Source organism: Perna viridis, chromosome 7, assembly GCF_037379345.1.
Source record: "Perna viridis isolate PV_CMFRI_1.1 ecotype Kerala chromosome 7, ASM3737934v1, whole genome shotgun sequence".
NCBI lineage: Eukaryota > Metazoa > Mollusca > Bivalvia > Mytilida > Mytilidae > Perna > Perna viridis.
This window is the reverse complement of record NC_142451.1, coordinates 20,802,720-20,817,696: the sequence shown is the minus strand read 5'-3', so window position 1 is coordinate 20,817,696 and position 14,977 is coordinate 20,802,720. Positions and strand designations below refer to the sequence as shown.

Below are 14,977 nucleotides of genomic sequence, written 5' to 3'. Positions count from 1 at the left end.
TATTCTTTTCTTCGAAACAAGCACACTCACCCCATCCCCCTTCTCCACTAAGTATGATAATGGTTGGTGACTTATGATTAATAAGTTTGATATTGTCATTTGGGTGCGCTTGCGGGATAATTCATTTAATTTTGTGAAGGTAACCGGAAGTAGCACATGGAAAGTTAAAATTGTAAACAAACTTCAGTTAACGTTGCAATCATGTCTTCTGATGAAAATATGGAGAAAGAAATCGTAAGTATTTGTCCTGTAAAAACTTCTCATCTGTAGTATTTTCATAAAATATGGTAGCTATCCAGGACTATCAATACACTAATTCTTAAACAGTCACGATAAATAATGAACCAAGTGAATATAACAGTAAAATGTATGCAATGATATTGAAATGATCCATAATCTCTATTCTCACCTGAAATTTAGTCCGTTTTATCATAAAACAATATACAATTTTCCAACGTGCAATGGCCTATCCTGTCTCATCGAGGCTGTATAAGAGTAATCAAGGGAACCAAGGTTATAGTGGTAATCAAAAGAATGTAATCCAGGCATGTAAACAGACATACACTACAAAGAACATAAAGTAACTAAAATCATACATACAAAGTAACAAAAGTAAATGAGCAATTCGGACTCCACTAAAAACTGGGAGCATGGACCAGGTGCACTGGTAGGGTAAGCATCCTCTGCTTTTCTAGAAACACCCGCCAAGTTGCTCATAAAAAGTCAAGTCCGGGGTAGACAAAAGAGGAAAGGAAATCTATGACCCGTTGAATAAATCAGTTTTCATGGTGCTGATGGATACACCATAACGATCCATGAGTTCATGATGACGACCATAAAACTTCTGTAGTGATGACTTCAATCTTGTAGCAACATAACCCTGTTCCAGAAGCCTATTTGTTAGAGTTCTAGCGTGATACAAAAAGTCTGCGTAGTTTCGGCAAGCTCTGGCATAACATATGAGTTGTGATATGAACACTCCATACGCAGGAGCCGAAAGGATGTTGCCACAGATGAAAGGAAAGTTGACAATTCTGAATGAAAAATCATCACGTTTGTTGTAAAGTTTGGTCAATAGTTTTCCTTTACCATCAATTTCTAAGTGTAGGTCAAAATATGAGGCTGACTTCACAGTGTCTGTAGTATCCTTTATCTCAAGTTCTTTTGGGTAGATGCAATGTATCAAATCCCCGAAATTAGGATTGTTTAAAGATAATATGTTATCTATATAGCGGAAACTGTAAAGAGTATAGAAGCTGACATACCTGTGGAATATATTTGCCAATCAAGGCAGTTATTAGAAAGTTCGAAGAGAAGAGAAAGATGTTAACTTAGAAAGGGGGCAGTTCATTGAGCATGCTTCTATGAGGAAAATTATTTTGTTCTACCCCAAGCCCTACCTTGCAAAAGAACAAAATGTATTTATCAGTTTATCACACATGCTAATCAACTATCCTACAGTTGACACAAAAGGATCTATGTAAATGAAAGAAAAACATTGCTTTTAATTTATGTGTGTCTAACTCACATTTAGTAAGACTTGACTGCATGACCTTGAGTTTGTTTCCAAACCATTTATCACATGTACAGTGATTCCCATAAGGTTCTACACTACCTATGCTAAATCTGAATGTGAAAAAAAGATGTTTGTAACTGGTTGTTTTGATTTTAAAATTTAAAAAATCCCTATATTGAGCACTTGTGCTTATAAGCATTAACTTTGCCAGAGAATGAGACAATGAAAACTATGTCAATGTTGTTTTTCTTGTTTATTTTACATTTTTTTTTAAATTCCCCAAAAAATCTGTTTGGTCAAAATTGATTTGGTCTTGTAAATGGTAGTGATTTACATGTAGCTGAACCAATGTGTGTTAAAAAGAAATACTGGGGAACCACTGTTATCATTCAATTTAATTTAGTCTTGAAATGACGTCATTGTTTGAGACCAAGGATCAAAGAAATGAAGCAGCTGTTGTACCAATATTTTCAAACTTTTGTTTTCTTAGGAAGAGTTTCAGGTTTAACGGGTCACCTGGTGTCTCATACAGTACATGCAATAAATAATAGAGTGATACATATACACATGTGTATAGTTGCATCAAATCTATCAATTTAAGTCTCTCTAACTCTGGATTTCTCTATCTCTTTACTGCATGTAGAAGAAGGACAAAGCTTTGATAAAAAAGAAGGCAGCAAGGTATTTTGACTCCTCTAAAGAAGAAGTTTACAACATAGATAATACAACTATAAACAAATGGAAAAAAGAACAGTTCAAAAAGAAGAAACGGCAGAAAAAAGGAGATGGAGGATATTTCCAAAAGAGGAGGAAACAGAATGACAGGTTAAGGGATGTAAGTTGCTATCTTACATGAATATTTTCACCTCTGCCATTTCAAGTTCTATTGCTTCAATATCAGCTTACCATTAAAATATACATACATTATATTTGTAAAGGTAAGTTTCACTTCATGTAGAATCCATAAAAAAAATTCAAATGAACATTTCCTTCTTCAAATTCTCTATGATGTTACGATGTCTGTCTGCAAAATTTACACCCACACGCAATATTAAGCAAATTGTGAGAATGTTCTCTTGTGAAAATTGTCATATTTACAGTACATTATTCATATGAGAATTTTATGTTTGGCAAAGTTTTCATGTAAGAATTAAAAAGATACAACAATTTAGACCTCTACTACAATTGTCTGGTATAAATATTCATATTTATATATACATTTGTAGCTTTTCCTGGGTCTCTAGAAAAAATTTGCATGATAATTTATTTCAATAACCATGTTATACATGTAAATTTACAGTCAAGGTTCAAATGCAATTTCTCAGTTTTCATTTTTACAAATTTAAGTATGCTAATGCCATCAAGTTTGTTCTTACACTGAAATTTTTATCTTGTAGCATGACCCCTTTCCAGGTGACAAACCTGTCTCAATGGAGAAAATCGAGAAATACAAGCATGGAAGTAATATGAAAAATGTAAGCCATTATCTTTTTAGTTGAAGCCAGTGGCAGATCCAGAAGGGGCACAGAGGGTTTGCACCCCTTTTCTTGGAAAATTTGTCATCTACATGTGTAAAATTGACAAAAAATGGCAAATAATGTCCTAACTCCCCCTTTTTCTTGGAAGCCTTGGTTGGGTCCCCTTTTCAAAATGTCTGCAATCAGCCCAGTGAGCTGCATTAACTATTCAGTGTCTCCATATTTTGAAAAACAATTGCTCAGTTTTACTCAGAATGAACATTTATCTATTCTGTAATAAATTTATGTCACAGGTTTCTAATAAGGTATGAACCTCTATTATAACCATTCAATTTGGATTAAACTTTAAGTTATGTTTATCTTGCATAGGCTTGCACCATTTTGTTTCCTTTATCAGAATTTGAAAATGATCAAGAAATTACTTGCAAGATTAGTTACAAGTACCTAAGACCTTTTTAACTGAAACATTTAGATATTGCCAGTTCAACATTTTATTTTTTTACAAATATTGAATTGTGATACTGGTATCAAAGTGAATAGACCCTTTCATGAGTTTCAGAGCAGGCTCAGCTGGTATGTTACTTCGGTGAGGTAAATGCTACATCCTTCTTTAAAAACTTAAACATTTTCAATCAAATATTTATTGGAAAGTGTTGCAAAACCTCACTGAAGTAGTACCATAGTACCAACTGAGCCTGCTCATTAAATTATCACAAAAGGGTCTATAGTCTTTGATAGGCTAGATTAATTGAAAGTTTGAAACATTTTCAAAATTAACTATTATTTTTTTTCTATATTTTCAGATAACAGCCAGAACAGTATTCCACACAAAACAGTTTAAACAGAAAAAACAAAAATTAGAACTAGCAGCAAAACAAGCAGCCAGAGCAGAATTGTTATTACAAGAAAGTTCTGGGTAAAAATATTAATAAGTCAGTGGATTGTTTAAATTAGAAAACTTATACTGTTTTTGTTACTACATTTTTTTTGTAGATTTTAAATCTTCTCAGAAACTTGCAATTCTTTTCCCCAAAAAAATCTTAAATGTAAAATTAGTTGTAAGTTCAAACGTCATAATAAATCAAAGTATTGTAAAATCATAATACATGTAGATCAAAGTATTGTGAAGTCATAATACATGTAGATCAAAGTATTGTGAAGTCATAATACATGTAGATCAAAGCATTGTGAAGTCATAATACATGTAGATCAAAGTATTGCAAAGTCACAACTTATGACTAACTTTATACTTACAAACTTTTGTGAAAACGACTGTTGGTGTTAACATTCTCAGTTACAAATTTCATTGTTTGAGAATGTATTCTTGAGCATACTAATTTTTAAAGTTTTTTGTCCATCATAAAAATAGTGTAAACTGTTACACCATTATCTATGCTGTTGACAGTCCTTATGCTTATAGAAAAATAAAAAAAAAGCACACAAACTCTCACAAGTTTTCAAAAGATTTGATGGAAGAAACCAATTCTCCTTCACCCTATTTTTTATATAAATTATTCCTTCACACTCTTAAGGAAAAATTCAGAATCACCATTCTTCCTAAAGTTCACATTTTGAAATCTTTATTTTACAATTTACTCATAACTGAATGAGAATCTATATGTCATGCATTGTAAATATATTGATTTGGTTTTGGATGTTTTTTCACAATAAAAAAAAACAGGCTTGTTTTCCATTAACCGGTACAAACCAACTTTCTCTAATTCTACTTCCGTTCATCTGGTTCGTCATCTGAAACGAACCACTTGATACGAACCAATAATGGTACACAAATTTATGGTTCAACTGGAATGAAGCATATAATGGAAAGTACTCCAGATGACATGCAAACTAATAGAAGTTTGTTTTAAATCCTTACTATTTCTAATTTTAATTACAGCTTTCTTGAGGCAGATTCTGATGAAGATACCACCAGTCTTTCTCAACATGATATAGCCAAGGCTGTAGACATTACTAGTGCTTCAAAGGTACGTGAAAGCCAATTTTACTAGTTAAGGAAGCCCCACTGAACATGTAAGACAAATTTGTTTTCAGTTATACATTAGAAAGTCTTTTTAAGATGATGAAAACTGTACGTCACAATAAATGAAAGTTGCTTCAATAATTTTTATCTTACCCTTTTATAATATTAAGTAGCAGTCTTTGTAAAAACCAGACCAGAGGTGATTCATGCATGTCAAAAACCCACCAAATTCTCATTTACATGTATTTATAACTCAATAATAGTTACAGACTACAAACCAGTCTAACTTTGTCATTTGGTTCTTGCACTTCTTAGGTAAAAATTGTATAGATTTTGTATGAAATTGACACTATACAAGAGTTATCTTTCTTGATTTGGTTTGATTTGGTTGAATTTAGTGGGATATCAATGTATGGTTTTCTCAAAAGTACAAATCTAAATACAGAAAGGACTATTGCTACTCAGAAGTATGATATAATTTGTTTGATGGGTTTTTCTACACCAAGAATCGCCGCTACATTAGGCAGTGTCTGAATTTCATATGGACTTAAGTGTACCAAAGTTGATTTCAGTTCTTCATTAGATAAGTAAATTTATGTGTGAGCAACAAACTCCATATTAACTCAATAATTATTCTTGTTTCTAGATTGAAAATTTGATTTAAACATATTTTACTCTATTTTTAGTATTTTGAACTGACATTGAAAGATTTTGGCCCATACAGGATACATTACACCAGAAATGGGCGGTTCTTGCTGATAGGTGGCGCTAAAGGTCATGTGGCTGCTATTGATTGGCAGACTAAGAAATTATTATGTGAAATGAATGTAATGGAAACAATTCATGATGTTAAGTATGTTCCTTTTGTCCATTTATTTTATGACGAATATAATATGCAGTAAATTTCCATTAGACCATAATAAAAAAAAATCCTAGATTGTCATCTAGGCACTATGCAAGTAAATTGTACCATTGCATACAATGCAATGGTACGATTTATCATGCCTGCCCAAATTTTTTCTTAATTTTCAAAATGTGTTTTGAAAAATATTCTCTGACTCAAATTTCTGGAAATATTCCTTGTCTTGTCTGGACATGATTTATAATAATCATTATTTAGTAACTTTCAGTTTGAAAATCATAATTTGTGGCTGCTTTTTTTGAAAACTGGTAAAGATGTAGCAGTAGAAAATATATACTTTGAAGCAAATCTTTGTGCTGGTAAAATCAATCACCAAGCACATATAGATGGTCATAACAAGAACGCTAGTTTTTTCAGCATGAGTGACAGTTTCTGAAGGGAAAAAAAATAATATAAAAAATAAAGTTCTTCCCCCTACCCAAATTTTTAATAAAAGTTGGATGAGAATCTAGGAATTTTTTTTATTATGGCTTTACAGTATCAATTTTACTGTTTATGGTATAATTGTATTGTAAGAGTTTTATTTTGACTTTTTCGAAAAAATGTAGATAGATGTCTAAAAGGAATTACCGGTACATGTAAAATAGTTGTATGATCATTCATTCAAAAAAGTTAATAGCCTAAATATGTTAATTAATGCCGAACAAATGCCTGCCTTAAGTCAGATATGACATTTATCACATGATCTGCTGTGCTTTAGTTTGATGGAATTCTTTACAATCTAAAATTAGACCTATCAATTGTTCCATTTAGTTACTACATGCATTGACTGAATGGAACAATTGATAGGTCTAATTTTAATTAGATTGGAATTCTTTGCTGTTCTGCACTGGGCTTTTCCCAGTTTGCTTAAAATACTTGATAAAAAGGAAAGTATGATATATATCACAACTATATTTATATACAAAAATTTATTATTAATTGGATAATTAATTGGAAAGTATGAATAACCAAAATATGATCATGATTGCTAAAGAATGCGTGGATTTAACCAGTGTGCGAAACTTGTTCTGTGCACAAGTTAAATCTTAACGCATTCTTTGCAGGAGTGATCATATTTTTATTATTCACGATAACCAATTGCTTATCTTATATTGATTTTCTTCATTATTTAAGGAATGGCTGTTATTTTTTTTTCGGTCAATGAAGAAATAACCTCAGTCTTGTGGTGCACACTAACTAACCTGCTCAGCAAGTTGTTTTCAAGTGTGCACCATGGCCATTGAGGTTATTTCAAATAGACAGAAAAAATATAACAGTCATTCCTTATCATTTAATTGTGGTTTCAAAATTTTAGTATCAAAATTCAGTGGGTACATCATTAAAAAAAAGGATGATGATGTCATAGAAACATTAAAAAATTTGGTCTATGAGATAAAGGATAAAATTCTTTATCCAATCAGAAAGCATGTTACTTCTGATATTAAATTATTCTTTGCTATTTTCAACATAAATTTTGTGTATGGTGGATTGATGTTTGTTTTGATGGATCTTATAATTATGGTCAATTATTTTTTATCACTTTAATTTTTTCAGATGGTTACATCAGGAAACCATGTTTGCAGTGGCCCAGAAACAATGGACTTATATCTATGATAACCAGGGCATAGAGTTACATTGTTTAAAGATGTTAGACTGTGTTTTAAAGTTAGAATTTCTGCCATATCATTTTCTCTTAGCATCTGCTGTAAGTTTATAATTCTTGTAGATTTTTGGTTAGTAAGTTATGCTTAGACATTACTTGAATGTCATTGGTTGTATACAAAAAAATAATAATAAAGCATTCATCATCAAATTGGAAGACTATCAAATTTCAGAATCAAAGAAATGTAGTGTCCAAAAGGGTTTTACATTAAAGATTGTCCTATTCCCTAGGACAAGTGATACTGTATAGCTGGAAATTTTTGCTGGGTTCTAATTTTCGCTAATATTCGCAAGGTTTTGGGAGTAGAAAAAATTAAATAAAATTAAAGCTTGCCAAATTTAAGGCCAGATTTTTCACAATTATCTCCTGTAAACCATACTTATGGACGCGAAAAATAAAGCTGATAAAATTGTATACTCCTATCCATAGAGTGAAGTTTTGTCACATATTAACATAGTAACCTATCTTGTCACATATTAACATAGTAACCTATCTTACAGAATAGTAAAGGTTATGTACAGTAATAAACTATCTTGTCACATATTAAGATAGTAACCTATCTTGTCACATATTAACATAGTTACCTATCTTACAGAATAGTAAAGGTTATGTACAGTGGATAGATGTATCTATAGGACAGAAGGTAGCAGGACATAGTACAGGGATGGGAAGACTTGATGTCATGTGTCAGAACCCACAAAATGCTGTTATATGTCTTGGACATACTGGGGGTTAGTCATTTTTCTTTTATTTAAATACACCATCCACAACTATCATTTATATTGTGTAAGAATGATTGCATGTATATTTCTTTTCTTGTTGTAATAAAATACTTTTCATTATAGCAGACATCCACATAAATTTGACTGCAACTCGTCCTAACTTACCTTACACAAAATTTTGCTTTAAATTATATACAGCTAGTAAATACCAGTCAGTAATGTTAGGATAATGTGCACATACAAAAAGCAATTTTCCCATTTTTTTTTCACAAGAAAATAGTTACGTGGACAAAGGAACTATCAACTTTTATTATCTCCTCAGTGGAATTTACATGTACGCCATATGTATTTTTAAAAATACTTTTCATTATTTTCTGCAAAGCATACTTGCATGGTATACTAGTGCAATAAATCAGGGATGATTTTCTTCCATTATTTTTCAGAACCTGATTTTACCATTACAATTCTTTTTTTGACTCCATATTTACTTTTGTTGATTTCTGATTTCATCTTCGTAGAAATCATCCTAGAATAGATAAAAGGTAATTTAAATGTATTTTTGCAGGTACTGTCACCATGTGGTCTCCAAATGTTAAAGAATCATTGGTTAAAATGCTTTGTCATGGTGGTGGTGTACGATCTGTTGCTGTTGACAACAAGGGCAGGTAATAAATAGGAAATGATCAAGTAATTTTGGAATTAGGCCTCACTAACCACTTCTGGGTCAAATGGCCACCCCCCCCCCCCCTATGTGGTACCAAAAATACACTGAACCTAGACCTATGCATTGTAAGTGCACTATTTGTGTGTATTCTGATTAAAAGAAGTCAAAATAAAGCTGAGAATGTGTACTTTAAAGTCATATATGACATTTACTACAAAAGTGAATGAATATTGTTTACATGTGCGAGTAATTTGCCTCCATGCTGTCAGCAGAAAAGGTAAAAATGTTGATTTTCAGTATTTTTTTATTCAAGTAAATTTTGTGAAGAATTTCTACAGTCATTGTACCATTAGAATGATGATTTTGAAAGCCTTATTTTCCAAGCTTTGCAATGGTATGCAACTTTAAGGTGTCATTTGTCCTGGGAATTGACAGTGAAACTTGGAAAATTATTTGTTTAACATATAAAGTAATGGAAACGTTAGAAATGGTTAGTGAGACCTTGTGTTATGAGAGCTTGATTTTAGCCTGTCAGGTACAGTTTTTCATGGCTATGTTTATCAAACCTTGGGATTTGGAAGATCATTTAAGGATTGTTTTCATTAGCTTATTAGGTTATGGTGTATATACGACTTTGGGTCAATTTACGCTGAAAAAAAAAAAAAATCACAAAGCCTGTTGCAGCATAAAGTTACCCAAAGTTGTTTATATCCCATGATCTAATCAACAATTGAAAACAATTCTTATATTTGAATTCAAAAGACACCAGTAAACAAAATTTAAATAACAGTACATTGTTATTATAATATAAAATATTTTTTTTTAACATGGATCAATACTGTCAATAGGTTGCACTGTTTGTAATTTACATGCATGCTGTAGTGTATTAAGATATCTGTAGTAAGGGGGTGTAGCTAAAATGCCAAGTTACATTATATGAAATGAACATTTTTGCTCGATATCGCTGAATTGTTAAAAATTCCACAAAAATCAAGATATTTACATGCTAGTATAATTATTATTGATAGAACCTTGACAAAGAATTATCTTTAAGTTTACCATTCTCTGCTTTCCTTATTCATTTCTACTACTTGTACTTAAGTCCTGAATAGGGCAAATTTTTGAAAGTTTTGGTTAATAGTTTTCCTCTGGTTGTGTGTGTAATTGATTTAAGACTTTTTAAGTATGCATTGAGTTGAGGGTTATGAAGTTTTGTAGACTTGATTTCTTTTAAAACATATTATTAATTGCAGACCTAATTTTTTCTGCTTAAAGGTAGAATTCCCCTTTTTTAGATCTGTATTTTATTGTTAAGATTCTCTTGTTACTGATATTAACTCCTGATTCTGCTAATATCCAGTTTGTTTGTTGACATCGTACAATCATGTCTGTATTTATCATGAAAGAGTTTTAGAAGTTTTTTTTGTAATGCAACCGAAGGAATTTTTCTATCTTTTCAATCGATATTTCTATTTAGGTACATGTGTACATCTGGTATAGATAGAACAATGAAGATTTGGGATTTACGGAATTTTAAGATGTTACAATCTTATAAGATAGGCATGGGAGCTTCCAATGTTGCCTTCAGTCAAACAAATCTACTAGCTGCTTCTAAAGGAAATATTGTAGAGGTATCTAAGATATTGAATTATTGCCATTTAACTTTATTTATCATATATTAATAGCTTTATGTATACATGAATGTACATGTGTAGTGTTTTATGTTCAGAGCTGGCAATGCAAGTTCACTGAAACCACTTAGTGGATTTTTATAAAATTTATATTATGCATATGTACAATAAGAAGAAAAATTGTTTTCAGATTTTTTCAAGGGAAGGTAATCCAACTTAAAGGGCTTGACATTTGAGTGCAATTCAAGCTCAGGGTTTTCTTCCTATATGTTTGTTCAGAGTTTTTCTAGTTTTATATACTTTTCTTGCCATTTCAGATATACCAAGATTGTTGTCAAAAGACTGTTTCATCTCCATACATGACCCAAAGAATGCCCACTTCAGTTCAAAATCTTCAGTTCTGTCCATATGAAGATGTTCTAGGTGTTGGTCATAGCGATGGATTCTCAAGTCTTATAATACCAGGTATAGAACATTTAAATGTCTTTGTAGTGAATTGAAACAATATCAGAGGCTTTTATATTATCACCACTATAAAATCGGGAGATATATTGCGATTAAAGTATCCTTCTGTTTGTTCATTTCCACAAATTGCCCATCTACACCTGTTTCATACGAGTTTTCTCTGCAACAACTTATTGCAGCCACTTAATATTTTGACAAAACATTTATATATGTATGCCATATCCAGAGATTAAATTTATGATTGAAGCAACAGGAACTTCTGTTTGATGACTTTGTTTCTATTTTGACCTTATGGTTTTTGGGTGAGGAGTGGGTATCCTTTAGCTAATTGTTTTTCTACTTTTTTTCTTCTACAAATGTTCTGCACTTTACACTTTATAATACATGAAAGTAAAGAACATGCAGATTTTAATAATAAATGTATAAATGTATATGGTGCGTGTAAATATTAAGTGTGATTTATTTCATTTAGAAAAACAATTGAAACTCATCTTCTATCTTTGTGTATTTCAACACATGTTTATGTTTTATACTTACATGTAATTAATTTTCAGGATCTGGAGAACCTAATTATGATGCTATGGAATCTAATCCATACCAGACCAAGAGTCAAAGAAAAGAAGCTGAAGTTAAAATGTTACTTGAAAAGGTAAGATTTATTTTATTGAAAACCTTCTGAGTGGGGTCTGGGTTGTTCATTTACTATTGTTTCTTTGTACTTGTTAATTCATGTTCTACGTTGTGTGTGTTTATTTTCCTTGTCTAATGGTTATGTTTTGTTTATATTCTGGTTCCCTTGACTACCCTTTAGACACATCCATTATTGCATTGCTCTTTACTCAACATGAAGTTGTACCTGTTGTCATGTTAGGTATGACCCAACTCATACAGAAGTTGATAACAGACTGTAATTAAAATCACTTGCAACATATGCCCCATCTATAAAAAGCCTTCTTGTTTTCAAGTAGCATTAATTTTTATTGTTCTATACTTTTAAAAACGTAGTATGTCAATTTGATTACAATGAAAATATCACACTTGAAAATAATAGTAGAACAGGAGAAATATTTATACCTACCAAGTGAAAATTTCATTAGGGCCCTGCCACATACAGTGGCAGACGTTTTATAGTGATTAGTTTGTCTGTCTGCCTGTAGGGATATAGTTACCAGTCTGTTGTTACTATGCTGTTGTTAAAGATAGGCTTTTGATATTTGTAATGTGCAGTGTGGATAGACAATTTCAATACAATGTGTTATGTACCAGAGTTGATGAACTTTTATGGCAGTGAACTCCACTTGGATCTTCAGGTCTTTTTTTTTTGGCTTATTGATGTAATAAGCCATATCCAGACTGTAACAGGTTTGTCTTTGATAACAGGATTTTGAAAGTATGGTCTACCATCAGACTGTCTTTAGATTTAGATTCCATCACACATGACATCTAGAAAATAGTAAAACTTCATAATGACCAAAGGTATCTTCTGTATTTTAAAAATCCCATACTTGATGATATACCTAGAGAGTACCAAGATAGGTCTTCTTTATTTTATAGATCCCATACCAGATGATACACCTAGAGAGTAGTAAGATAGGTCTTTTTTATTTTGTAGATCCCATACCAGATGATACACCTAGAGTGTAGTAAGATAGGTCTTCTTTATTTTGTAGATCCCATACCAGATGATACACCTAGAGAGTAGTAAGATAGGTCTTCTTTATTTTGTAGATCCCATACCAGATGATACACCTAGAGTTGTAGTAAGATAGGTCTTCTTTATTTTGTAGATCCCATACCAGATGATACACCTAGAGAGTAGTAAGATAGGTCTTTTTTTATTTTATAGATCCCATACCAGATGATACACCTAGAAAGTAGTTAGATAGGTCTTCTTTATTTATAGATCCCATACCAGATGATACACCTAGAGAGTAGTAAGATAGGTCTTCTTTATTTTGTAGATACCATACCAGATGATACACCTAGAGAGTAGTAAGATAGGACAGGTAGATCAGAAAACACTTGAAGAAAAGATTGAGGAATCAAATAAGCTTATTGTAAGTAAAATTCTTGTAGACTTTTAAAAATGCTATTCTTTGTAAGAATCAGGCAATGGGTGAGACATGGTGAAAAAAAAAACATGCAAATCTTTCCTTGAAATCTTATTCAAAATGTTATTTGAAATGCTGAAGTGTCAGTAATACATATATGGGGTATAAATTACATGAAATGCATTACAATCTCATACCAAAGGGAGATACTTACTTTACCTATTATTCTGTTATGACTTTGAAACATGAAGACAATCTTCTGGCATTTTTGTAACGAACTGATTGTCAGTTCTTCTTCATTAGCCCACAAACTATGTGCCCACATTGTCAAATAGTGTTTTTCTTAGCATGGTCCATTATTTTTCAATTATGCCTGAATCTTACAGATTCCAGTTCTTTAAGCTCCAAAGTCAATAAGTCTCTGTAATAAATATGTTATTCACATGGACAGGTACATTCTTTTCTACAAGACAGGTGACCTGTGATAGTAACCTTTAAAACATCTCCCCAACATATCATATCTTAAAACAGTATATTCTTCAGCAAAATCCTCATATGTAATTAAAATTTCCAGTGAATGAAGTTGATGCAACATCTCATAAACTTAGTACCATACGAATATAGGCAAATAAATTTCAACGGGTTTTCCCTGATTCCTTGTTTTTAATCCAGGGATGTCAGTTGTATTTTAAGGAGGTAGACCTAGGGTATGGGAGACAACTCTTCCAAATCATTTGAAAGTTTGTATTCAGCATTTTACATCAATCTCATGTAAGCATCAAAGTAACATGGATTGAATTCATTCTGTTTCAAATGTAAGCTTGAAAGGCTTTTGTGAAATTGAATATGATACCAACATATCACTGATTTCAAGAGTTATGTCCCTTACCCTAGGTCTACCTCCTAAGTAGCAGGAAAAAAAGAAAGAGTAGCAGATGACAATTTTGCAAAATTTCACTCATTTTTGAAAATACAGTAGCCATCAAAAGATGAGATGGTAGCCATCCAGTTTTGCGGATTAGACTTCTGTTAACATCCCTGTTAAATCTGAAAGACTTGACCTATTAAATATAAAACTTACTAAGTACAATATTGTTTAATTACATGCAAGTAGATAACAATGACTGTAAGTGTGTTGTACTTTTTTAGTTCATGAAACCTAAGAAACTAGACTACACACCAAGGTACAAAATGAAAGGAAAGAGTAAAGGAAGGAAGCAAGAGCAGAGAAAGAAAGGAGTTCAAGAGGAACACAAGAGACAAGAAATTAAGGACATATTAGACTTAAAACAGAAAGAAAAGAAGAAACAAAAACATAAAGATTCTGTGAAATCTGGAAATGTATTGGACAGATTTAAAAAGAAAGATGATTAATGATGTGATGTTTTAATTTATTTTATGCCTTGTTCGACTTCTGTGGGGATATGGCACCTTGTAGTACAGTTTCACTCAAGTTATCATCTGGAAGTCAGTAAAAAAAGTACTTTTTAGTAGCCCCTTATTCTTACTTGACTCAAGTCACAACCCCTTTTGTGGTATGGCACCTTGTAGTTAAATTTAAATGAGGTTAATTCACTTTTACTAAGTTAATATACAGACATAATGAAAATATGTTTCAGACCCCTTTTTGGCTCCTAATTCCTACAAGTTTTAACCCCTAAAATCAATCTTAGTCTTCCTTTGGTGCTATTTGCACCTTGTAATACAATTTCAGAGATTCATTCACTGATAGTAAAGATGTTTCAGGAAATCAGGGAAATGCATGTTTCAGGCTTCCCTTTTTGGTCCCTAATTTCTTAAAAGTTAGTCTTTACCACAAAAATTGATCCAAGTCTGACCATTGTGGTAAAGAATATTGTGGAACAATATCATAGACATTTCTATGCTTTCACTGTAGTTATA

The 14,977-nt window shown here is 31.8% G+C and overlaps 1 protein-coding gene across 2 annotated transcripts; it reads left to right on the top strand.

Moving 5' to 3' along the window:
* The first annotated feature begins 93 nt into the window (after positions 1-93).
* LOC148611747 (WD repeat-containing protein 46-like) lies at positions 94-14,452 on the top strand. Of its 2 annotated transcripts, XM_088592594.1 has the most exons (14): positions 94-234; positions 2,160-2,351; positions 2,914-2,991; positions 3,798-3,910; positions 4,892-4,979; positions 5,662-5,828; positions 7,434-7,584; positions 8,138-8,273; positions 8,830-8,929; positions 10,406-10,559; positions 10,877-11,024; positions 11,579-11,673; positions 12,986-13,081; positions 14,225-14,452. In XM_088592594.1, exons 1-14 carry the CDS (start codon positions 202-204, stop codon positions 14,447-14,449), a joined length of 1,776 nt encoding a protein of 591 aa, XP_088448720.1. In that variant the 5' UTR covers positions 94-201; the 3' UTR covers positions 14,450-14,452. The 2 variants fall into 2 exon arrangements, with proteins under 2 accessions (XP_088448720.1, XP_088448721.1); XM_088592595.1 differs by lacking the exons at positions 12,986-13,081; positions 14,225-14,452 and adding an exon at positions 12,579-12,683.
* The last annotated feature ends 525 nt before the right edge of the window (positions 14,453-14,977 follow it).

Excerpts from the sequence above, each read along its gene's own strand:
- LOC148611747 (XM_088592594.1), top strand. The coding sequence starts at position 202 with ATGTCTTCTGATGAAAATATGGAGAAAGAAATC. Across the intron at positions 3,911-4,891 it reads TTATTACAAGAAAGTTCTGG|CTTTCTTGAGGCAGATTCTG; the intron begins GTAAAAATATTA and ends TTTTAATTACAG. Across the intron at positions 8,274-8,829 it reads ATGTCTTGGACATACTGGGG|GTACTGTCACCATGTGGTCT; the intron begins GTTAGTCATTTT and ends GTATTTTTGCAG.